We start from the raw sequence: 25,064 nt of genomic DNA on the forward strand, positions 1-25,064 counted from the left end.
GTCCAATGTGGGACCCTCTTATCTTCACTGTAGTATAATTCCACTAGGAGAGCTTATCTAATGTCATAACTTTAAGTATCTTCTATATACTAATAACTCCAAAATTTGTGTTTCCAACTCTGATTTCTGCTTTTCATTCCAAACTCATAGATTAACTGCCTACTGGCATCTCTCCCTAGATGTCTCTTAAGTATTTCAAAGTAAATGTCCAAAATAATACCATTACTCTAGATTAATTATTCTTAATATGAGACAGAGGGCAGTAATCACTTAGTGTTTGGAAATGTAGATGGGATTTTTTATTGTCACAGTGACAAAATTGCTACTTTTATTTCTTCTGAAACCTCTTTTTTCCTCAGCATTGTGCATATAAATTTCATCGACCTCAATGCATGCAGATCTGGTATAAAATTTCATCGTTTAATTTTGCCACAATTTAGTTTGGAGTAGATATTTAGTTGATTTTCAGTTTCTTGCATTTACACATCATGCTGCTCTGAATATTCTTGCATTTACACATCATGCTGCTCTGAGTATTCTTTTGGAGTAGATATTTAGTTGATTTTCAGTTTCTTGCATTTACACATCATGCTGCTCTGAATATTCTTGAATTTTTTTGTGTGCAAAGGTTAGAAATCTCCCCAGAATATATTCTGAAGAGTGAACTTGCTATCAGCAATGCAAATCTTAAATATTAGCAGGTATTATCAATTTGTCTTCTAAAATGATTGTACTAAATGTATGCTGAGAAAGATGATCTTTTGGTACAGCTCTCTCATAGCATAAGAGTCTTCTCCTAGGTGCTTTTACTGATAGGTTAAGCTTCCTGGTGTGCTGCCAGCTAGCTATTTTCCCCAAAAGGTGGTCCCCTGGAGACCAAGAAAAGAGAGGCAGAGCAAAGGACCAGTGACCTGATAAGACACTAAATGTCCATAAGTGTGATTTTTGTTTACAGACTGTACCTGCAGTTCTATGGAGCCTTTGTGGAGCATAAAGGTTACATTTGTTTAGGTGCCTTCTGTCTCTAGAAAGCCTGGATTTTTTTTTTCTTTTTTTTCAACTCCCAGGTTCAGGCTCCCTACAAGCATTAGTAGGCATGTAATCAACTATCTCCCCTCTCACTCCTGGGGGAGAGGCCTGGTCACCTGCATTTGCCTGTCTGATGGCTGCCAGAGACATCCCCAGTGACATCTCTGTTCACTCTAGCACCTCTAAAGGGTCGTCTGGGCCTCCTGGGTCTGAAAAGTCAGACTTGAGCCGCAGGGCTCCGTAATCCCCGATGCTGCACGCGGTGCTGGAGGAGCTGCAGGTCAGGGATTAGCGCCCAGGGCACATCCATGGGGCCATCAAGCTGTACATGCTGCACAAATGCCCCATGGTGGATGTCATCCGCTTCAAGTACCTGTTGAAGCAGGCCCTGGCAACCAACATGTGAAGAGGACTGCTCACCAGACCCGTCAACTCCATGGCCAGGGGTCCACTGGCCCCTTCACATTAGTTCCCAAGCACAAGAGGAAAACCCAGTCTAGGAAGACACCCACCCTGAAGGACCCCAGGAGAGCCAGGAAAGCTCTTGGAAAGGGCTCAAGAAACCTAGCAAGGCACAGAAGGAATCTGCCAGCTCTGGCAAGGTGGAGAAGGCAGCCAAAATGCTGGGTGAGGAGAGAAAGGCTCCTCGCAGATCAGGTTCTGCCAACCAGAAGGTTCCCAAAAGAGGACATGAGGCCAAGGACATGGAGGCCACTCAGGCCTCTTCCAGTACTAACTGATCAGTGGGAAGTCAAAGGTTCAAACCCATGGCCAAGGGGCTGGGTTTGTGGCTCAGTGGTAGAGTGCTTGCCTAGCATGTATGAAGCACTGAGTTTGATTCTCAGTACCACATATAAAATAAAATAAAGGTCCATTGACAACTAAAAAAAATGTTAAAACAAACTCGTAGCCAAGGGGGTCAAGAATGGAGTTGCTTCCCCAATAACAAGGAAGATGGCACCAAGACCCCTAAAGAGAGAGCTTGTCAGGGGGCTGAAGAGAAGCCAAGAACTGAAAGCAGCTGCTGCTCCTCTTAAGGGTGATGGGTCCAAGACAGTATCTATACTCCTGGGCAGGAAGACAGAGGGCCAGACAAAGTCTTCAAAGTCCTCATCCTCCAAAGCACCCAACAAGAAGGCAGAAGCTGAGAGCTAGAAGCCAGGATGAACAGAGATGGTGATCTTGCCTGAAATTTTATTCCTTGACAAATCATTACTCAATTTTATCATAACGTATTTATCAATAAAGACTTTGTTTTCTTTTTCCTTAAAACAAAACAAAAACAATTCGCTCAATGGATGAATGGGAATATCCTGACACTCATATGATTGATACTGTTAAATACCTATATTCTCACTGATTTGACTTAAAGGAGAAGTGAGGTTTCAATTGTGTTTGGCACAAACTAGGAACTAGAAAAATACGGAGTGAATAAAAGAGAACCTAATTAATCTGAATTTAAACTACCTCAGCACAATGCTATTTAATACCCCGCTCCCTTTGGCCCAATGTAATGTTCATATTCAATCTACAACTGCTTTTTTCTAAATAAATAATATTTATCTGTTTTGGGACCACTGAAAATCCCTGAAATTATTTGACAGGCTTTTTCACCAATCTCATTAAAAAATGTCAAGAAAACTGAGGGAAAAAAAAAGATTGTCTCACCACAAGGAAAGGGGATAACTCCTTTAAATTAAATGACTAGTAGGGAGCCATAGTGCAAGGCTGTTATATAAGAGAATCAGCTGGCTGAGATAGGAGGATTGCAAATTCGAGGCCAGCCTCAGCAACTCAGTGAAACCCTGTCTCTAAATAAAACTAAAGGGCTAAATTTATAGCTCAGTGGTAAAGCACTTCTTTGTTCAATCCCCAGGACCTGGTGGAGTGGGGGGTGTAAATGACTAAAATTGTGCAAAAGGAACACAAACAGGGAAGGGCTTTAGCAGAAACAATAATCACTAGATGATATGTTATTCTTTTCTTATTTTTTCAATAGTTTTTAGTTGTCAATGGACCTTCATTTTATTTATTTTTATGTGGTGCTGAGGATTGAACCCAGTGCCTCACATATGTTAGGCAAGCACTCTGCCACTGAGCCACAACCCCAGTCCAACATTTTATTTTTCTAAGGTCATTTTTGGGGATGGGGTTTAAACTAACATGGGCTGCTCCTCTTACTGTATGGCCATCAATGCATACACATTGCATCATGTTTAATCCTTAGAACAATTGCTTAAGTAGGTAATAGTTATCAGTGGCCTTATTTTATACACGAGGAATAAGTTAACTGACTTGCCCAAGGTCGCAGTTTTTACACAGCACCGATATTTGAATGCAGTGACTCCAGAACTAAGCTCTTAAACACTCTATTGTTTTCTCAACTCCAGGATTCCACAAATCTTTGGTTTTTAAATTTTTCGCTTATTTTTTAGAACTACAACACGATGTGATTTAGATATATATTAAAACAATTTTTTTTGAAAAGATAAAACAGCAAACGATTCATATGAATGGAGGAGAGTCAGAGGAAAGGCTGGGATACAAATGACCATCCATAAACACTTAAACGTTTATCCCAACACCAACTATCAGCCGTCCCTCAACACCCTGCGGAATGTTTTAGCCCAATCTCCTCGGAGTGAGGGCGGGACTCTGCGGGCCGTGGGAGCCTGCGACCGTAGCGCATGCTCAGAGAGACAGCTCTAGCTCGTCCGTGGCCACGCCCACTCGGCCCGCAAGGGCTGCCGGGACGGCCCCCATCTTTGAGCGCGTTAGGCCAGCCGGCGGCGCTGCGAAGTGGAGACGTTCGGTCGTTGTTAGTGAGCTTGTGGCGCGCTTGCAGGGCCCGGACCTTAAAGGTGAGCTTCTCGGTAGCTAATGAGAAGGTATAAAAGAGTCTGCATTGCTTGGTGCGCAACGGCGTGTCCCTTTCCTTGCTGCCGCCCGCGGGACGCATCTACTCCTCGCCTCCCGCACGTTCGGGCGGAGCGCCGCGTGGGCCGCAGCCGGAGGCGGCGTGCTGTGCTGCGGGCCGCGGCAAGGCTGCCGAGCCTGCCCCGGCGAGGAATGCGGGCGCCTGGGGTTCCCCACGTGGCCCCGGGGAGCCTGTGTTGCTGAGACGCGGCTCGGATGAGGTCTTTGGGTAGAGGCTGCCCACATCCCCCACTGCGTTCTTTCGGTTTCTTACCTCCACCGCTTCCCAGTCCCGCCCAAGGCTGATGTTTCAGCCACTTCTGTAAATTTCTGGGGAGGTCGGTGCTGGGTAAAACACCAGAGGGTTTCATGGGGTCTGTGGGGACTGCCTAGAAGCCGGAGAAGTTGGGGTCACAGATGTCTCCTGGGCTCTTAGGATCCTCCTCCATTCCCAACAGAGCTGCTTCTGTGTGAAATGGGAGAGCGTGGGTCGTATCTCAGTTCTAGTTGTACGTTCTGGGAAAGTAGATCTACTAAAACGAAGTTGCAGAATTGAGTAGGCCAAAGAAGTCTCGGGGGGACTAAATAAGATCGTTTATTTCATCGTTTGCTTTTTGAGAGACCCTACATTACCATTGTAGGTGGTGGTACACAAACCAGGGCTTAAGATCGAAATTCTGTAGTGGGCCATAAATATCCCCATTGCATGAGCTTCCGGTGGGTATTCCGGTTATTGAATAGCAAATTCAGTGTATTTGGTGATGCTTCCAAGAAGTGTCCCATCAATAACTCATCACTAGATTCGACGTTCTCGATGAATTCTTACGAATATACTTTTGTACCGTATGAACCTCTGGGTGGTTTAGTAGAGCACTAGAGGCAAGTAACTTGAAGTCAGACGACTTGGTTTGTGATTTCTAGCAAATCAGCATTACAGCTTTTTTTCTCCCTGCAGTGCTTATATCAGAAACTGACTATAAAGTTAACCAATGTTAGTGGATTATTGAACACAACCTGTCTCCCACCCGCCCACCGCAGTGGTTTTAGTGTATCCACGTTCTCAAATTTGCATATATTTCTTCATGTAGTGTCTAATCCCATAATTTGAATATTTAATTTTTTTACGTGAAAGTTATGATACCTTAGTTGCTGATAACATTTTTATAAGTCATCCATGACTAATTTTAAAAGAAGCTACACCAAACATAGCAAGGAGAGCCATAGTGATATCCTGACAGATAAGGTGCATATATTGATCTACAAGCTGCTAATGGTTGGGAATTTCCCATCACTTATTCTGAAGTGTAGCTCTGTTCAGATATTTGAGAACTGAGTAGAGAAACTGAATGTGTGAAATTAGAAAATTCTTGACTTTTAAGAAAACAATGGCATATTAATTTTTAAACATTCTTTCTGGTCTTAAGTTTTATGTTAAAAGAAATAATCATTTTCTACCAATTTGGGAAAATTTACAGATAGCCACAATGGCTGAAAATGGTGATAATGAAAAAATGGCTGCTCTGGAGGCCAAAATCTGTCATCAAATCGAGGTATGATTCTTGTACTATTAAACTGCAAAAATAAGTTCCTTGGAGGGAAATTTAAGGCCTCAAAATAAATAAAAAGAAGGATATTTAATTCAGTATATATCTTGTCTTTGATTCTTAGAATTAGATGAACATATAATAGTATACAGTTTTATTTGGGTGAAGCCAGGTTAGGAAACCCAAGAACTACAAAAGTATCCCAGTTTTTACTGGGGATAATAATAGTATATTCCTCATAAGGTGGTAATCCTACCCTTTTGAAGTAATCAGATTAAAAGCCTTTGCTCCATACTCACTAATTAATTTTTTTTTTTAATTTATTTTTTGGGGGTACTGGGGATTGAACTCAGGGGCACTCGACTACTGAGCCATATCCCCAGCCCTGTTTTGTATTTTGAGACAGGGTCTCACTGAGTTGCTTAGAGCCTCACTTGCTGAGGCTGACTTTGAACTCGTAGTCCTTTTGCCTCAACCTCCTGAGCCTGGGATTACAGGTGGACTTGTGCCCGGCTAATGTAATTTTTTTTAAATGGACTTATCTTTTAGAGCAGTGTTAAATTCATAGCAGTTTGTGTGAAAGTGGAGAGATTTCCTAAACATTCCCTACCATTGTGGTAAATAGCTAACATAATTTTTATTTCCTTCCTTTTCCTCCCACCAATCACTGGATGTGTTTTGGGGAATAAAGTTTTTTATGCCATCAATAATTTATTATTCATTCCCCTCCTTAATACGTAGGCTCTTTCTAAATTTTAACTATAATAGTTTTATGATTTTTTTTGTTTGTTTGTTTTGTTGGGGTACTGCAGATTGAATCAGAGCCTCATGCATGCGAGGGCAAATGCTCTACCACAGAGCTGTATCTCAGCCCTTGTAAATTTTGATTTTGAGACAGAGTTTCCTGTGTTGCCCTGGCTGGACTTGAATTTGTGATCCTCCTGCCTCAGCCTTCCCAGTAGCTGAAATTAAGGCACATGCCATTGTACCTGCCGTGAATATTCCTCATATTCCTCATATGAATCTTAGTAGACATGCTTACTGATGACTGTTAAGATAAAATTCCTAGAAGAAACTATTTTGACTTGAGTTATGTACATTTTTTTAAAGTTTTGATATTTCCAGTTAACATCTTTACCTGCATGATCATTTCTCTGTGTTTAGGCCAATGCTAGGTTTTGTTGTTTTTTTTTAGAATTTTAGCCACTTTGTGGGGGGGAAATGCTATCTCATTGCTATTCATTGTATTTTTTTGCTTAATAATGAGGTTAGATTTTTATGTTTATAGTAACATATACTTTTTAGTTATACATGACAGTAGAATATATTTTGAAATATATACATGGGGGATAACTTCCTATTCTGTGGTTGTACATGATGTGACAGATACTTTTTGTAATTTTTTTAATGTCCTTATTTTTCTATAATTGTTCACTTTTTTTTTCCCTCCATTCCACTTAGTTTATAAAACCTTAAACTACTTTTCCTTTCATGCTACTTTTGACATTCCAATAGTCATATTGGGTTTTTTCTTTTTTTTTTTTTTTTTTGTTTGGTTTGGTTTGGTACCAGGGATGAAACCGAGGGGTGCTCAACCACTGAGCCAATCCCCAGCCTTTTCTATATTTTATTTAGAGACAGGGTCTCGCTGAGTTGCTTAGGGTCTCAATAAGTTGCTGAAGCTGGGTTTAAACTCGTGATCCTCCTGCCTCAGTCTCCCAAGCCACTTCGATTACAGGTGTACATGCCCAGCTTTTCTTTTTTTTTTTTTTTTTTGGTTGGTTTGTTTGTTTGTTTTTTTCTTGATCCTAGGAATTGAATCTTGCACATGCTAAGCATTTAACACTCTTACCACTTCTGAGCTACATCCCTTCTTGGCATTTCAATTGAGTGCCTCCATGCTTAAATTAGATGAACACTTTTTTTTTTTTTTTTTTGGGTGCTGGGGATCGAACCCAGGGCCTTGTGCTTGCAAGGCAAGCACTCTACCGACTGAGCTATCTCCCCAGCCCTGAACACTTATTTTTAACTTTTAAAAACTCAACTGGATTAGCCAGTTTATTCCATTTCTTTTAACAGTCTATTCTTTCCACACTGATTAAAAACGAGGTTTTTCATTTAATTGATCTTTTTTTAGAAACATATTTTTAGTTGTAGATGGACACAATACCTTTATTTTATTTAGTTATTTTTTAATGTGGTGCTGAGGTTCAAGCCCAGTGCCTCACACCTACTAGGCAAGCACTCTACCACTGAGCTGCCACTCCAGCCCTATATATTTGGTCTTTAAATATATTTTTAAGGCTTTCTGTTCTGTTGACACATCTGTTAATTACACTGTTCCAGTAATCAATACTTTAGTTTTATCTTTTTATTAATTTGTATTATAAACGTTATATTAAATTTAAGAAGAATGGTTGTTGCTTCTTGTAAGTTATGACGTGCATTTTTAAAGAACAGAAGTTGGTAGTATAATGGTAGTTTAAAAAAAAAAAATGCCAGGATTGGACTTAGTACTATCAGTGCTCTGAAATCTGAAATGTATTGTAATTATCTCACAGTATTATTTTGGAGACTTCAATTTACCACGAGACAAATTTTTAAAGGAACAGATCAAGTTGGATGAAGGCTGGGTACCTTTGGAAATAATGATAAAATTCAACAGGTAAAAAATCTTTTGGTTTTGTTTGCATTTTGGAGATTGAACCCAGAGCCTCTTGCATGCTGAGCTATTCGCCCAGCCCCAGTGCCTTTAGGTTTTTTTTTTTTTTTCTTTTTTTGCATTACTGGGGATCGAACCCAGGGCCTTGTACTTGGGATGCAAGCACTCTACCAGCTGAGCTATCTCCCCAGCTGTAGCTTTAGGTTTTCTAGTAGTAATGAGTGTGTCTACTAAGTCTTAACATTGTTACATATGTATTCTTCAGGTTAAACCGCCTAACAACAGACTTTAATGTAATTGTGGAAGCACTGAGCAAATCTAAGGCAGAACTTATGGAAATTAGTGAAGACAAAACTAAAATCAGAAGATCTCCAAGCAAACCCCTCCCAGAAGTGACTGATGAGTATAAAAATGATGTAAAAAACAGATCTGTTTATATTGTAAGTAGGTCTTTAATGCATTAAATATCTTATATTTATTTAGAAAGAAAACAGTGGAGTAAATAAGGGCTCAGAATTCACAAGTTGCCTCACTATATGTCTTTGGCAGTGTTCATAATCTTTCTAAACGGTATTCTCATAAATACGGATAATATTTTCTGCCTAATTGAAAGAGTTAAATGAAAAAAAACTCAGTACATTTGATAAAATCATTGACATATTTAAGTACTCACTGCATATCGTCAATTCATTTACTTATCAACACCTAAACTCTCCAGCAATTTCCTTTAGTGTATTGATTTTAAAAGTTTATTATAGAAAGTTTCAGAAAGTTACAGAAGTAGATTGAATAGTATAATGTACCATTATTGAACTTTAGTACTGTTTAATATGTGAATAATTTTTTTTCTCTGTTCCAACTTAGTTATTTTAAAACAAATATCAGGTGGGTCACTTTCATTGCACTGGAGAGTAAGTCTGTTAAATGATTGAGACAGGAAGAGAAAGAGATAGAGAATGTGTATCCTGGCTTCATGTCAAGATAAAATGAATAAGAATTTTGGGGGAATTGTTTACCTTATTTGAACATATATTCCCACTTTACAGAAAGGCTTCCCAACTGATGCAACCCTTGATGACATAAAAGAATGGTTAGAAGATAAAGGTCAGGTACTGAATATTCAGATGAGAAGGACATTGCACAAAGCATTTAAGGTATGATAGTATGATTATAGACTTTTTCTAGTTGTAAAATATGTGGGACATAACTTTAAAAGAAATCTTTTCTTTTCCTCCCTTTTTTTAGGGATCAATATTTGCTGTGTTTGATAGCATTGACTCTGCTAAGAAGTTTGTAGAGACCCCTGGCCAAAAGTACAAAGACACAGATCTGCTAATACTTTTTAAGTATGTAATTTTACTGTTGTTTCTTCTGGCTTCTTATTTTGAATTGATTGACACACTGGAATAAGAAACATGGACTATTAGATCCAATGAGGCTAATATTTTTGGTATTCTTAGGAATCCTTTGAGAAATGCTTGAAATTTTGTCATTTGTCCTTTGAGACTATAAGAGTGTTTATTAGTACCTTTTCACTATTATCAACTAAGAAGGAAAGTTAAGTTTTAGTACTTACTTTGCATCTAAAATTTAGTCAGGCTACTAAAGTTGGAATTTTTGTGCAGTCGAAGAATAAATCACTGTTCTTCTATTTCATAGTCTATATAAGAGTATGTTTTTATAAAGTACAAAGAATGGAGACCTGAATCACATTCTTGTGTACACGTATCTTTAAAATGAGGATGAACCAGGAGCATTTTTGTAATAGTTGTAGGGCCATAGTGCCTTACTTTTGCATTATATAGTCTTCTAAATGCTACATGTTAAACCCGATTGACTTTAGAGATCCACTGTGATAAAGCATGCTATCAGTGTTAAATAGTCAAAATTAAATTTTTAACATAATTTTCATAATTGCTGGGTAGTATTCTTGGGATTGGGGATTTTAGGTTTTCACTATAGAAAACTATGAAACATTTACATGACTCCTGACCTTTTTTTCCTATTCATGGGGTGATAAGTGAAAACTAATGCAAAACTGGATAGTGGATATGGGATTTCTTTTGGGGGTCACAAAATGTCTAAAATTAGTGATGGTTGTACAATTCTGAGTATGCTAAAACATTGAAAGTACACTTTAAAAAGGGGACTTTTATCATAGTAAAACTGTCATTTAAAAAATAACTTCCTTCACATATTGTGAATCTTTAGATGATTGCCTTGATAGAAATATTTGCGACATTCCTTGCTGTGCCATGTCTTAAATCATTCCAAATACTTTACAGTCTTACCTTTGTTCTCATGACCTTGGCCTTTGTATTTTTACATTCTTTAGGGAAGATTACTTTGCAAAGAAAAATGAAGAAAGAAAGCAAAATAAAGTGGAAGCTAAGTTAAGAGCTAAGCAGTAAGTATATCGAACTAACTGACATATATGAATTATGTAAAGCTTGGAAACAGGCTTTGAAACAGTTTAAGCTGCCTTATAACATCTGAGGACATATACATTGTAGTCTAGCATGGATAATCAGAAAACCTAAGGACTGGCTTTGGTAATTAAGTAGCTTCATGGTCATGATTAGGTTATTTATTAAGATTCAATTTTATATAGTAGGTGGGAAAATTATAATTAAATCATGTTATTTGTAGAGAGCAAGAAGAAAAACAAAAGTTAGCAGAAGATGCTGAAATGGTAAGTATATAGTACTGTTATCTAATACGCATGTTAGAATAACTTTTAAAGTCTTGAAACTTTGTGTGTGTGTAGTGCTGGGGATTAAACGAGGACTGTGCATAAACTAAACATGTGCTCAGTTACTGAGCTACAATCCCCAAAATGTCTGAGAACTTTTTAAAGAAATATGTAAGCGCATCTATGGTTATCATTTCATTAAAGTAATATAGAAATATTACCTAAAATTATTGTCCCAAGTTTATTAATCAGGTTTATATAGTTCATAGGTAAATGCCATTTATAAAAGAAATTAAGTTAAAATGAGAAGCAGTTGTAAATAACAAAGGAGAATAAACTTAAACTACATTAAAATAGCATTTTGGTTTCTGATATGTGGTAAGAAACTTTTTTGATTGCCTTGTGTATTTCCATAGAAATCTCTAGAAGAAAAGATTGGATGTTTGCTGAAATTTTCAGGTGACTTAGATGATCAGACCTGTAGAGAAGATCTGCACATCCTTTTTTCAAATCATGGTGAAATAAAATGGATAGACTTTGTCAGAGGAGCAAAAGAGGTTTGGAAAAATTCGTATTCTTTTTGGTGCTCAGTTTGAAAGTCCATAGAAAGATTAAAATTAGTAGAAAATAATTTATAAATTGTGTTGATTAAAATACTTAACTATTTTCGTTTTGTTATTCCTATCAGTGATGTGACATCTGATATTTTCTGAATAGCTTTTGGTTCAGTAAAGTTCATTGATATTGTAATGGCATAGAGGAATTGCAGGGCAGGAAAAAGTTACTATACTATGAACAAAAATTTAACTGGGGGACTACAAACTAAAGGGTGTGATTTTTACTTTTGTACTTGGATAGGGAATTATTCTCTTTAAAGAAAAAGCCAAGGAAGCACTGGATAAAGCCAAGATGCAAATAATGGTAACCTACAATTAAGGAACAAAGAAGTGACTTGGGAAGTACTAGAAGGAGACGTGGAAAAAGCTGCTTTGAAAAAAATCATAGAAGACCAACAAGAATCCCTAAACAAATGGAAGTCAAAAGGTCATTCATTCTAATATTTCCTTTAACAGTTTGGTTATTTTACTTGAATAAAAATTTTAGTCAGTGTTCAAAAACACAACAGACTTAAAATATTTTCTTTACTAAGTTCTCAGTTATGCCTCTACAGGTCGCAGATTTAAAGGAAAAGGAAAGGGTAATAAACCTGCCCAGCCTGGGTCTAAAGGAAAAGTACAGTTTCAGGGCAAGAAAACGAAATTTGATAGTGATGAAGACCGTGATGAAAATGGTGCAGCAGGTAAGTTTTTTCTAAATCCTTTGGTAGTTTCATGAGAAATGTATACTTTATGAGAAGTTACTTGTCAGAGATATGGTTTACATACGTGACATTCTTGAATTATGATTTACCTTGGTCATGCAGTTTCACAAGTGGAAAACAGCATACTTTATTAATAATTGTGCTCAACATTAACATTTACTAAAAATTAATTGAATTTACTAAAAATTCATTCTTTTATTGTTTAGGAACAGTGAAAAGAGCAAGAGAAGAAACAGACAAAGAAGAGCCTGCATCAAAGCAACAGAAAACAGAAAATGGTGCCGGAGACCAGTAGTTTAGTAAATAATTTTTTTTTTTTTTTTTTTTTTTTTTAATTCATTGTAGTTAGGTTTTAAGCTGCTTTTTGTCTTTGGAACCTTTTAAAAAGAAAACCGAATTAGGTCCACTTCAATGTCCACCTGTGAAAAAAAGAAAAATTTTTGTTTAACCTTGTCTTTTTTTCTGATATCCAGTGAGGTATTTTGTTTGTTTTATTTTTTTAATGTATAGTTCTGTTTGTGTTCAGAAGATTCAAATATCAAAAGGAAGATTCTTCCACTAAATTGCCTTTGTAATATGAGAATGTATGTACAAACTAATAAAATATATACTATATAAAAAGAGGAAAACTTGTTATTTTTCCTTTTTGTGTCCCCAAAGTGTTTGTGAGAAAGAACTTTTTTTATAAGTATTATTGGCTGTTGGTTATGGCCCTTCCGACAGTTAATTTATTTCCTACGCTTCCTTTTCTGTGTTTACCCAGGCAACTCAATAACAGTGGAAACAGTTACTTGCTGCAGAAGTATTCCCTTCACTGTCTTTCTTTTCTATCAGTCTCTCCTTGCAGTACTGGGAATGAAACCCAGGGCCTCATGCATGCTAGGCATTCACTAATTCTATTTAATTGAGCCATTGAGCTATATTCCCAACCCTTCAAAGCTTTTCAATACTGAATGAAGACAGGCCAGAATCCAGAGACTTACTGATTTCTTTTTATGAAAGTTGTATAGTGCTGGCAGGTCATATCGAAGTTCTAAAAAACAACAGGTAAGGATAAAAATGACATTTCCAAACACTTAACCACCCTTAAATAAAAGCAAAACTAAGAAAGTTCCAAATGCTGGTAAGCCTACTGACGTAACTAACTTCTCCACGTACTGATTTGATATTTCCCCAAGACTGACATGGCAAACTGGGCAAGGTATTTCTGCTAATTTAACCCATCTATACCAAAATTTGATGTTACAGAGAAAGGGGTAGAGAAATACAGGTGGAAAATAAATGTCATGAATATTATAAGCCTTTCTATTTTTAATTTCGTGGTAATCTATAGCTGACTTAATCTTATAATGACTGCTTATTTCAAAGTTTTCTTGTCGGGGCTGGGGAGATAGCTCAGTTGGTAGAGTGCTTGCCTTGCAAGCACAAGGCCCTGGGTTCGACCCCCAGCACCCAAAAAAAAAAACAAAAACAAAGTTTGCTTGTCCACATTTTAGTAATGGTACTAAGTTGCTATTTTTCTAATTTCTAAAATAACTAATTTTTCATATTCTTAATAATGTAAACTGTACTCTTATTACTGATCTGTTTTAGAAGGATGGCAATCAGTACCTATCCTTCATATTTTGCAACAGATTTTAACCGTGGAGTCATAGCTCTTAAATTTTAGTGTGCAATCAAATCACTTCGGAATCTCATTGAAATGGAGATTCTTAACTCAGCACTGAGTAGAGCCTTAAATTTTCTTAAGCTTTCAGGAATGTCAGTGCTGATGATCTGAAGACCAGGTTTGAAGCAGCAAGGCTCTGGCACATAAAAATACTATGACTGTTGAAAAGTGCTCTATATTGCATATTGTAATACCTTAAAGCTTCATGAGGAATAATACTGAATATACTAGGAAGACTAATAGATCTTTTAAATATTCCAAGACTAATTATAAACAGTAATATACCTAATTAGATATTTTAATACCACAGGACCAATTCATGGTAAGTTTATTTTTAGGTAAAAAACGTTTCATTGAACTTTTATTTTGTGTGTGGTGCTGGGGATTCAACTCAAGGCTTTGCACATGGTGGGCAAGAACTCTACCATTGAGCTACACTGCCACCTTACTGCATTCTTATTTCAAGGATTTTCAAATTACTTGGGTTATAGTTAGCTTCTAGTTATGTTTTCCCATGTGATTGCAAATATCACCTAATATATATTGAAAAATATATCAAAAAAGCTGATGTGGCTGTGCACATCTGTAATCCCAGTGACTTGGGAGGCTGAGGTAGAGGGATTCAAGTATGAGCCAACCCTGACAACTTAGAACCTGTCTCGAAAATAAGAAGGGCTGGGGATGTAGCTCTGTGGTATTGGGTTCAAGCCCCAGTATTGTCAAAAAAAAATCAAGCTCATGATGTAGATGTTTATATTCTATCTCCCACCAGAAAGAAAAAGTTCAATGTTATTTAACTATGTAATTAGAAAATTGAAAAAAGGTTAATTAGGCACAACCTGGTGGCATTTTTCATGAACAGATTTCAAATCAAGATCTTATCAATTCCAAACCCAAGTTTTTATTCACTGGATGATATAGTCTGGGCCTGGAATTACAAATTACCTGAGTGCTAACAGAAAATTTCAATAAAATGGATAAATTGGGACAGACAAGCACACAATCCATTACCAATCATTCATATTTTGCTACACTGAAAAGCATTTGATAGTATATTTCCTTAGCACCTGAATAAAAATTTTGGTTAGGTTAATGCAGTTGGCCCTCTTAGATAATTATGGTTAAGATTCATCTTACCTGCAATAATATCTATCTTGATTTTCCATTCTGCAGCTTTCTTTTGAACATGCTAAACATAAATAACATTTTTATGTGAGCTCATTTTTAAATAAATTTTTAAAAATCTGTTATTAGTATTTAAGTTTTTAAGCTTAAAATTTCATTAGAAATTAGACTCAAAAATTAGAACTAGATGAATGTTTTGAAAATCCGTAATCAAGTCATTTCAATATATTTAACAATCTGAACCAAATTACATATGTTCAAGTGATAAACTTTCAGAAATGCATCAAAATACATAATGCACTCATGATTTCTTCTTATTTTATCAACACAGCTAACTATCCTGGAAACTAGCAGAGATCATGATCATGGGCAATTCAGTGGCAGTTTGGCATAGTAGTTAGGAGCATGGTCTCTAGAACCAGACTGCCTACCTTTAAACTATAAAACTGCTACTTATTAGCTATGGAACCCTGAGCAAAGTACTCAGTCCGTGCCTCAATCTCCTCATTTGTTAATGAGGCTAGTTTTGGTTTTTTGTTTTTTGTTTTTGTTTTTTGTACTGGGGATTGAACCCTGGGGCATTTAACCACTGAGCCACATTGCCAGACTTTTTTTATATTTTATTTGGAGACAGGGTCTAGGCCAAGCTGTTTGAGGTTAGTGTTTTGAACTGTGTTGCTATACATAGTAACAAGTGTGTTAGAGATTTATAGGTCTAAAGTTCTTGAACAACTTCACCAAGAATTATTAATTTTTAGTTATTAATTTACTATTTAAAACTGCTTTGTTCATTTAAGGCTTTTCTGGACAGCAATATGTACTACTATTTGCTTTCATATATTAAGATTTACCAGTAGAGATGATATATTCTATTGACTTCTTACATTTACACTATTCATTGTTAGCAGTGTATTTCTGTTTAGCCACTGGATTTTATTTTAGGATTATTAGATTACCATGTTTCTAGAATTTATTATTTTCAACTGGGTACTTATGCACTATTCATGAATAAAATATTTTTCCTACAAGGCTACTTTAAAATCTCTTAACAGAAATATGATTTAAATAATAATAGCCAACACAGCAATTAGACATGCAAGACTCTGACCTAAGTGCTTTGTAAATATTAATTCATTTAATGTTCAAAATTATACCAATTATAGCATACTGAGTTCTTTACACTCAGAGTATAGGTCACCATAGTTGAGTAAACAAGCTCAAGTGGCTTTACCAAAAACATAGTTGAGATACAGCAGAGCTTAAACTTGAATCCAGTTCAATCTTGTTCCACAGTCTGAGTTCTTTCTTAATCACTAAGTTATATTGACAAGGAAAAAGGTACTGTCCCTCCTCTTAATTTCCTATAATACATCTTACCCCACATTATGTGCTGGCAAAAAGACAAGTTAGTGAAATACGTGGTTTCTGAACTCAGAATTGTTTTGCTTTAGGCTTAGCATTTTTAAAAACTAGGACTTAATGCCTCCCTTAACTGCAGTGAGGCCACAGAGAAAAGGCATTAACCCACGAGAACTTACCCAGGCAAACCAGAACATAAGCTAACCCTAGTTATACCATCTTCTCTACTCCTGAATTCTAGTACCTTTCCTGATAATAGTTCTGTTGGACAAAGCTTGATGAAAGAAGCTAGTCACATGCAGAAAAAGCATTCGACGAAATACAGCTGCTCTTCATATTCAAAACACTAGAAAAACTAGGGATAGTAGGAACATAACTCAACATTCTAAAAGCTATCTATCGTACGCCCAAAGCCAACATCATTCTAAATGGAGCAAAATTGAAAGCATTCCCTTTAAAAACTGGAACAAGACAAATGCCCTCTTTCACCACTTCTATTCAACATTGTCTTGGAAACTCAAGCCAGAGCAAATAGACAGACAAAAGAAATTAAAGGGATACAAATTGGAAAAGAAGAACTCAAACTATCACTATTTGCCAACAACATGATTCTATATTTAGAAGTTCCAAAAAAATTCCACCAGAAAACTTCTAGAACTCATGAATTCAGCAAAGTAACAGGATATAAAATCAATAGCATAAATCAAATGCATTTATATCCATAAATGATGAATACACTGCAAGAGAAATTAGGAAAACTACCCCATTCACAGTAGCCTCAAAAAAACAAGAAAAACCTGGGAATCAATCTAACAAAAGAGGTGAAAGACCTCTATATTGAAAACTACAGAACATTAAAGAAAGAGATTGAAGAAGACCTTCAAAGATGGAAAGATCTTCCATGTTCTTGGATAGGCAGAATTAATATTGTCAAAATGTCCTTACTATTAAAAGTATTATATAGATTTGGTGCAATTCCTATTAAAACCCCAATGACATTCTTCATGGAACTAGGAAAAGCAATCATGAAATTCATTTAGAAAAATAAGAGACCCAGAATAGTCACGGCAATCCTTAGCAAGAAGAGTGAAGCAGGAGGTATCACAATACCAGACCTTAAACTATACCACAGAGCAATAGTAACAAAAACAGCATGGTATTGGCACCAAAATAGACATGTACAATGTACAAAATGGTACAAAATAGACATGTACAATGGTACAAAATAGAAGACACAAAGACTAACCCATATAAATATGGTTATCTCATACTAGACAAAGGTGCCAAAAATATACATTAGAAAAAAGCGTATTCAACAAATGGTACTGGGAAAACTGGAAAGCCACATGAAATAAAATGAAATTAAACTTCTATCTCTTACCCTGCACAAAATTCAAAGTGGATCAAACACTTAGGCACTTTAGAATAGAGACCCTGCACCTAATAGAAGAAAAAGTAGGCCCAAATCTTCATCATGTTGGCTTAGGACCTGACTTCCTTAACAAGACTCCTAAAGCACAAGAAGTAAAATTAAGAATCAATAAATGGGATGGATTCATACCAAAAAGCTTCTTCTCAGCAAAGAAAACAATAACATGAAGAGAGAGCCAACAGAATGGGAAAATATCTTTATCACATGTGCCTCAGATAGAGCACTAATCTCCAGAATATATAAAGAACTCATAAAACTTAACACCAAAAAAACAAATAACCCAATCAATAAATGGGCAAAGGAAGTGAACAGACACCTCACAGAAGAAGAAATACAATCGATCAACAAACATGAAAAAATGTTCATCACCTCTTGCAATTAGAGAAATGCAAATCAAAACTAAGAATTCATATCACTCCAGTCGGAACTGCAATTATCAAGAATACCAGCAACAATAAATCTGGGGAAAAAGGTCCACTCATACATGGCTGGTGGGACTGCAAATTGGTGCAACCACTCTGGAAAGCAGTATGAAGATTCCTCAGAAAACTTGGAATGGACCCACCATTTAACCCAGCTATCCCACTCCTCAGTTTATACCCAAGGGACTTAAAATCAGCATACTACAATGATGGAGCCACATCAATGTTCATAACAGCTCAATTCACAATAGCTAAACTATGGAACCAACCTAGATGCCCTTCAACAGATGAATGGATAAAGAAAATGTGGTAGATATACATAATGTAAAATTACTCAGTCATAAAGAAGAATGAAATTATGGCATTTGCAGGTAAATGGATGGACTCGGAGAATATCATAGTGAAATAATCCAATCCCAAAAAACCAAAGGCCAAATGTTTTCTCTGATAGTGGATGCTGATTCATAGTGGGGGGTGGGTAGGGAAGAATGAAGGAACTCTGGACTACACAGAAGGGAGGGGGGAATGGGGTGGGTAGGGATGAGAAGGAAGGTAGAATGAGATAGACATTACACTATACATATGTATGAAAAAAATAAAATAAATAAAAAATAAATAAATTTTTTAAAAAAGCTAGTCACAGATGATAGCTATTTAAAGGGAAAGTTCAGTTTCTAAGTGCTAAATGTCAAAAGGTCAAGAGTAACAGGCACTGTGGTAATTTAGCATTTACAGCAAGTCTTTGAAACAACTGTCACCAATTTTTAAATAAATGACCTAAAATATCACGGTGATTTGAACTTACTTCTCTAGTTGAAGATTTGTGTAAAGAATATACTGCTGTTCTTGCCATTTCCAAAGCAGTCTTTAGAAAAGCCATATCTGTTCCTACGAAGAGAAAATTAAAAAAAAAGAAAAACTCTTATTTTACATTATGTACCTTTTATCAAAGTAGAATATTAGATAAATAGAATTTAGAATCATTTTTTTCTCAAACTCCAAAACAGGCACTTCAAATTCTTTCTGCATCAAGTCAGGGTCCAAATAAATATTAAAATATTTTGTTATCATTGATAAATTAAACCAGAATTATACTGTCTTGTTTAAAATATAAAGTAATAATTTGATTTTAATGTTATATCCCAAAATAATGACTTTCAAAATGGCGAGAAGGGAACACATAAAGTAGTATCCAGAATCCTCTTGGTGGGGTGAGGGGTAAGGGATCCTTTTTAAAGTATGCATGTGTTTTCCTTCTCTTATTGACTTCCTACCCTCCTTGCCCCACAGTACACACAAAATTAATAGCTACAGTGAGTCATTGTTACCAATGAGCACATTCTGAAACCCTCAGGTGTGTTAAAACATTAAAAACAGGTTTTAGGGGTGGGGGATACAGCTCAGTGGTAAGAACGTGTGCTTAGCATTGGTGAAGTTTCATGATCAATTCCTAGCACCAACCCCTGAAAAACAAAGACATATTCTAAAAGTACAAAATCCTTTACAGGTTTCATAATCATTCAAGGGCTAGGCAAATCATCCCATATATTTATCATAAATGATGAAAGTTTACTTAATACAAATTTGTAAAAACAAAGATTAAAAATTCAATTCTTAAAATTACTGATATTTAAATTATAATAGCTATACAGGTAGGAGACTGATTTATTTAATGAACAGTGATAAAATCAACTTAATCCAGTCAATAATAAAATGTTCTTTAAAACTTACTTTCTAGGGGCTGGGGAGATAGCTCAGTTGGTAGAGTGCTTGCCTTGCAAGCACAAGGCCCTGGGTTTAATCCCCAGCACCGCAAAAAAAGAAAAAAAAAAAAAACAAAAAAAAAAACTTACTTTCTAGGGCTGGGGCTTTACCTCAATGGCAGAGCACTTGCCTAACATGTGCAAGGCACTGGGTTTGATCCTTAACACCACATAAAAAAATAAATAAAGGCATTCTGTCCATCTACAACTACAAAAAATTAAAAACAATTAAACTAACAATTAAATTAAAAACAAACTTGCTTTTCTGTTAATACATCAGGACATCTAATTCTTTTTACTAACCTTTATTATTTTTGGTCCCAAACGGAGGATTCATTATTACTGTATCAAATGACTTAGACATTCTGTTAGATAATGAACATACGTCACATTGAACTATATCCACATTTTTTAACTCAAACTCTTCCACATTCCTATTAAATACTTCCAGTGCATCTTCATCTATGTCAAATCCAACACACAACCTATAAATGCAAAACACGAACATTGGTATCTCACAGCTCCCCAAACAAAAACAAAAGTAGTTATTTAACTTATGCTTTTTAACTCAGTTGACAAAAGTAAGAGTGGGTGTAACTTTTCAACAGCATGATTTACCAACCTGGCAGGGGTTGGAAATTCAGGTTTGTATAAAAGGGACTGCTTCTGTTATACTTATTATTTACTCTGTTTTTGTTTGTTTTTTGGTTTGTTTTTGTTCCAGTATTGAACCCAGGCGTGCTCAACAACTGAGTCATATCCCTAGTCCTTTTTAAAATTTTGAGAAAGGTCTCCCTAAGTTGCTGAGGGCTTTGCTAAATTGCTGAGGCTGGCATTGAACTTGCTATCTTCCCTGCCTCAGCCTCCTGAGCCTCTGGGATTCAGCCACCGTGCCTATCTTTATTCACATTTTATAAATAAACAAATACATAGTTTTTTAATATTCTGCACATTCAAAATATACTCAGCATTAAACTATCAATCCCCCCATTTCATCAGGTAGAGTCCCATGAATATAATTCAGTCGATCCTATTTACACTTCTTATTAAAGCCAACCCATACCCAAATAATATAAATTGGATCACTTACCCAGCTCCTAACATTGCAGTTCCAATGCTAAGTACTCCACAACCACATCCTAGGTCTGCAACCACTTTATTTTCAATGTCATCATATGTGTTATGGATTGTATAAAGCATACATGCTAAAACACAATTTTAAAAACATTAGGGAATAAGTTAGCTATGACTAACATTTAATATGTACAAATAAGTGTTCCACGTTATTTAAAAAAAAAAAAAAAGATAATTTGGTACACAGTAAGAAGCACCATAAAGGAAGATAACACCACTGGGTTGGGGTTGTAGCTCAGTGGTAGAGTGCTCACCTAGCATTCGTGAGGCCCTGAGTTCAATTCTCAGCACCACATAAAAATAAAGGTATTGTGTCAAAAACAAACAAAAGACAACAACAAAAAATACCCAGGAGGATAACACCTATCAGTGGTTCCCAAAAACCTGTCTCTGCTGACAATGCCAAGAAAGACAAAAGTGTCACCAGTATCTCAAGTAAAATGAGAGAGATAAAGTCAAGATGTTTCATTTTTCCTGTCGCCTACTCAAAACATTGCTCTATGTGTATCAGGTTTTTTTGTTGATACTGAAATATCGATTATATAAAATAGTATAAGTAAACAGATTTATAAATATCTTTCCTTGGGCTGGGGAGATAGCTCAGTTGGTAGAGTGCTTGCCTCACAAGCTACAAGGCCCTGGGTTCAATCTCCAGCACCGCCAAAAAAAAAAAAAAAAAAAAAAAAAAAATCCTGCCTTGTCACAATGTAAGTTTGGCAGCCCTGTATCAGTCAACTTTAAAAGTTTACTAATGTGGGAAGTCTACAAGTCTAGGAACCACTAATATCAAACAAGCATTAGCATTAAAGGGAAAAAACTTTTTTGCAACGTTTTTCATCAGAACAGAGGTATCATAATCTCCTACATCCACAAAAAAATGCTTTTTATATATATCTCTAGATACATAATCTACAAATGATAACTGATAAGAGAACTGAGGAACAGAGCAGAAGGTTGCTGAGATGAGAAAGAACACAAGGTTAACTGTAAGTTCAGCATGAATAATACCACTTATAAATCTCTGTGAATATCTGAACTCAACAAGGGCTGCTGGTCATCCCTAGTGGCTGAGGATCCAAAGGTTTTATTAAAAACACAATTAATTATATGACTTGGGTTGTGGCTCAGTAATAGTGCGCTCGTCTAGAATGTGTGAGGCCCTGAGTTCAATTCTCAACGCCACATAAAAATAAAAAAGGTATTGTGTCCACCTACAACTAAATACATATATTTAAAAAAAAAACACAATTATAGCGTCATTTCAGACTGAACGTGTGATGTGGATGTTAGTGACTCTGAAGCTGGTGTTTGTATGCATGCTACAAACTAGGTGTGAAATAACTTATTTTTTTTAAAAATTGTATTTCACTAAAAAACCCTAAAACCCTACAGCCAGAAGTAGTCATTATATAAACTGAGAAAACTGATCTTAACCTAGACACAGTTTAAATTAATTTCTATTGGCATGTTATAATTATACATAATAGTGGGATTCATTGTGACATATTTACATACGCATGAAGAAATTTGGTCAATTTCATTCCCCAGTTTTGCACAATAGTTTTGTGTAGATTTTTGTTGGGACTACAACAATATTGTAGAGTTAAGTGCAGGTATGTATATATTCTCCATGGTTCTCACTGGCAACTGAAACAACTATTCTGGAAGTGGAAAATATTCCCTCTTGCACTTGTTCTCAGCAAATTAAATTTCCTGTTTTCCAACCACTTTAACATATTTATTAAATATGGATCTTCCTATATTCTTTTCTGTACTCTGTGTCAATTTCTGGCATCAAGCAACAGTGCAAATTCTCAGGTAATGTGTTAAAATTGAAACGTGTTCTCTCTCTATACAGCCATACTCTGATTTTACCAAGCTCAGTCCTTCCACTACCAACGCTAGTATTCGTTTGTAAGGCAGAGGATTGCATTGGAATCCCTGCAATTCCAATCCCTGGCAATTCCTTCTAATAGGAAATTGATCCTTACTTAGCAAATATTACTGAGCTCCTAACTAGTACTGCAACTCTTCTATGCACTGGGAATTCAGGTGGGGACAGGACCAACAAATTCCTTGCTCTCAAGTAGTTCATAATGCAATGAGAGAAACAAACACAGATTTAAAAACAAACAAACAAACAAACTCAGTGTTAAGAGGTACGCAGAAAACCAAACAGGAAAACGATAAAGTGTGTGTGTTGGGATGGCTGGGGGACTCTAATTGCGGTGTTAAGGCGGCTCTAATGTGACACGTGATCTTGAAGCGGACTTTCTCGAGACAGTCTATCCACATTACGTTTCTTTTCCATAAGGAGTAAGCGGATAGGGCTAACCCCGGAAGTTAGGGCATGGTGAACCAGCCGCCCTACCTGCAATGTGCGGCCTGGTCGGATACTGTTCTAGAAGTAGCTTGGGCTTTTCGAATCCATCCACTTGTTGCAGGCGACTCTCTAGTTCTTTGAGCCTTAATTTCTTCATTTTTTTCCCTCTCTTAACATGTGGGCTCACAGGGTTCGACCACACCAGACCTGCAGGGAAATCTATCTAACCCGGATCTTTCCTCCCGCCTCTCTCTTTTTGAGTGTCACTGGTTGAGGGCGGGCCTGGAGACGCAGGACACAGAGTCAGCCTCCGACCCGCCTCCCAGGTGACGCGCGCCGTCCTTCGGTCTCTGAGAGGCGGCGGCGAGAGCTGGAGCGCGTGCAAGATCCCTAGTGCAGCAGCGTCCCCACACCTCAGGAAGCGACCCGCACCTCTGCCGGCGCCGGAAGCGCCAGCACGCACACGCGCACGCCTCCGTCACCCGGAGTCGAGTTGCAACCTCTGCCCATCGTTGGGGTTCCGCTGGCGACCCGGTCTCTTCTTTGGTCTCAGGCGAACCTAAGAAGCAGCCCAACTCGCAGATCGCCAGTCAGCCCTCGCCACTTGTCGTGTGCTCAGTGTCCTCAGGCTTTGACTTGAGTACCTACCAGCCCTCTAAGGATGTGGAAAGAGGGTGAAAATCAGTCACTTTGTGGCCCACTTGACCCTTTGGCTTCTTTTCTCCCAAGTCCCCTCTCGAAAAGTAGCAATCTCCACTTCCTTTGCTTCCTTCGCCATTCACATGTCCTACTTTATTGTAACGTTTTCCTCTTTTTAGGTCACCTGTGTCACTTACCTCAACTATCACGAGTGGTGATGTCAGAGAAGCCAAAGAAAATTTAAATGAAGGAATAAGGTCGAGGTGTCATTTGTAGGAAAGAGGTCAGGCGTCTTACAGAAGGAGCAGAAACCACGTTGTAGCGGACTGTGAAGAGAATGGAAGTTTAGGAAGTAGAAGTTGTAAAGGTAACAATTCTTAAAAAGTGCACCTATGAAAAGAAGAGTGAAAATGGCTGACGCTTAGCAAGGTTGGGAAAACGCTTTATTGATAATAGATATAGTTAGTAGATATTTTATTTACTTACTGGGTGTGCTGGGATTCAACCCAGAGCCTTACACTTGCTAGGCAAGCGATCTACCACTGAGCTACACCTCCAGCCTTGTTGTACTTTATTAAAAGATAGGGGAAGAAAGGAACATACCTAAGTTCTCACAGGACAGGGACAATAGAAAGGAAGGGGATAATGGAAAGAAGGGACAATAGGATATTGGATGGAGTTAGTCCGAGATCCAGTGCTTAAATAATACTTCGTTTTTTGTTTTTTTGTTTTTGCAGTACTGGGGATTGAACCCAGGGCCTTGTGCTTGCAAGGCAAGCACTCTACCAATTGAACTATATCCCCAGCTCCTTAATACTTCGTTATTAAAGGAAGAAATGGGAGTAAATGGATGATGATTAAGTTGAGAAATGGTGTCTGAGGCTGCTACTTCCTATGAAAAAATATAATTCAGTTATTGTTATGAGGATGAAATGAGTTAGTACAAATAAAGTTCTTAGTACATAAAAAGTTAGTACTACAAAGTTCTTTGTCACGTAACAAACGCCCAATAAAATGTTAACTGTTGTTGCTGC

General features: G+C 37.0%; 2 protein-coding genes across 2 annotated transcripts; one reads left to right on the forward strand and one right to left on the reverse strand.

Annotated features, from left to right (window-relative positions):
* The first annotated feature begins 3,766 nt into the window (after positions 1 to 3,766).
* Positions 3,767 to 12,787, forward strand: Ssb (small RNA binding exonuclease protection factor La). Its single transcript, XM_047546626.1, is given in 13 exon segments — positions 3,767 to 3,890; positions 5,421 to 5,495; positions 8,051 to 8,154; positions 8,417 to 8,591; positions 9,198 to 9,305; positions 9,397 to 9,497; positions 10,487 to 10,558; positions 10,801 to 10,843; positions 11,260 to 11,400; positions 11,702 to 11,747; positions 11,750 to 11,887; positions 12,015 to 12,143; positions 12,371 to 12,787. Coding segments are annotated over 12 exon segments (1,212 nt in total). The 5' UTR covers positions 3,767 to 3,890; positions 5,421 to 5,429; the 3' UTR covers positions 12,460 to 12,787.
* On the reverse strand, positions 12,472 to 23,839 carry Mettl5 (methyltransferase 5, N6-adenosine). Its single transcript, XM_047546627.1, has 7 exons — positions 23,440 to 23,839; positions 21,025 to 21,139; positions 20,238 to 20,419; positions 18,977 to 19,059; positions 14,971 to 15,022; positions 13,148 to 13,197; positions 12,472 to 12,583 (listed from the first exon to the last, which is right to left on the reverse strand). Exons 1-7 carry the CDS (start codon positions 23,546 to 23,548, stop codon positions 12,545 to 12,547), a joined length of 630 nt encoding a protein of 209 aa, XP_047402583.1. The 5' UTR covers positions 23,549 to 23,839; the 3' UTR covers positions 12,472 to 12,544.
* Positions 23,840 to 25,064: the final 1,225 nt, after the last annotated feature.

Source organism: Sciurus carolinensis, chromosome 3, assembly GCF_902686445.1.
Source record: "Sciurus carolinensis chromosome 3, mSciCar1.2, whole genome shotgun sequence".
In the NCBI taxonomy this organism is placed as follows: Eukaryota; Metazoa; Chordata; class Mammalia; order Rodentia; family Sciuridae; genus Sciurus; species Sciurus carolinensis.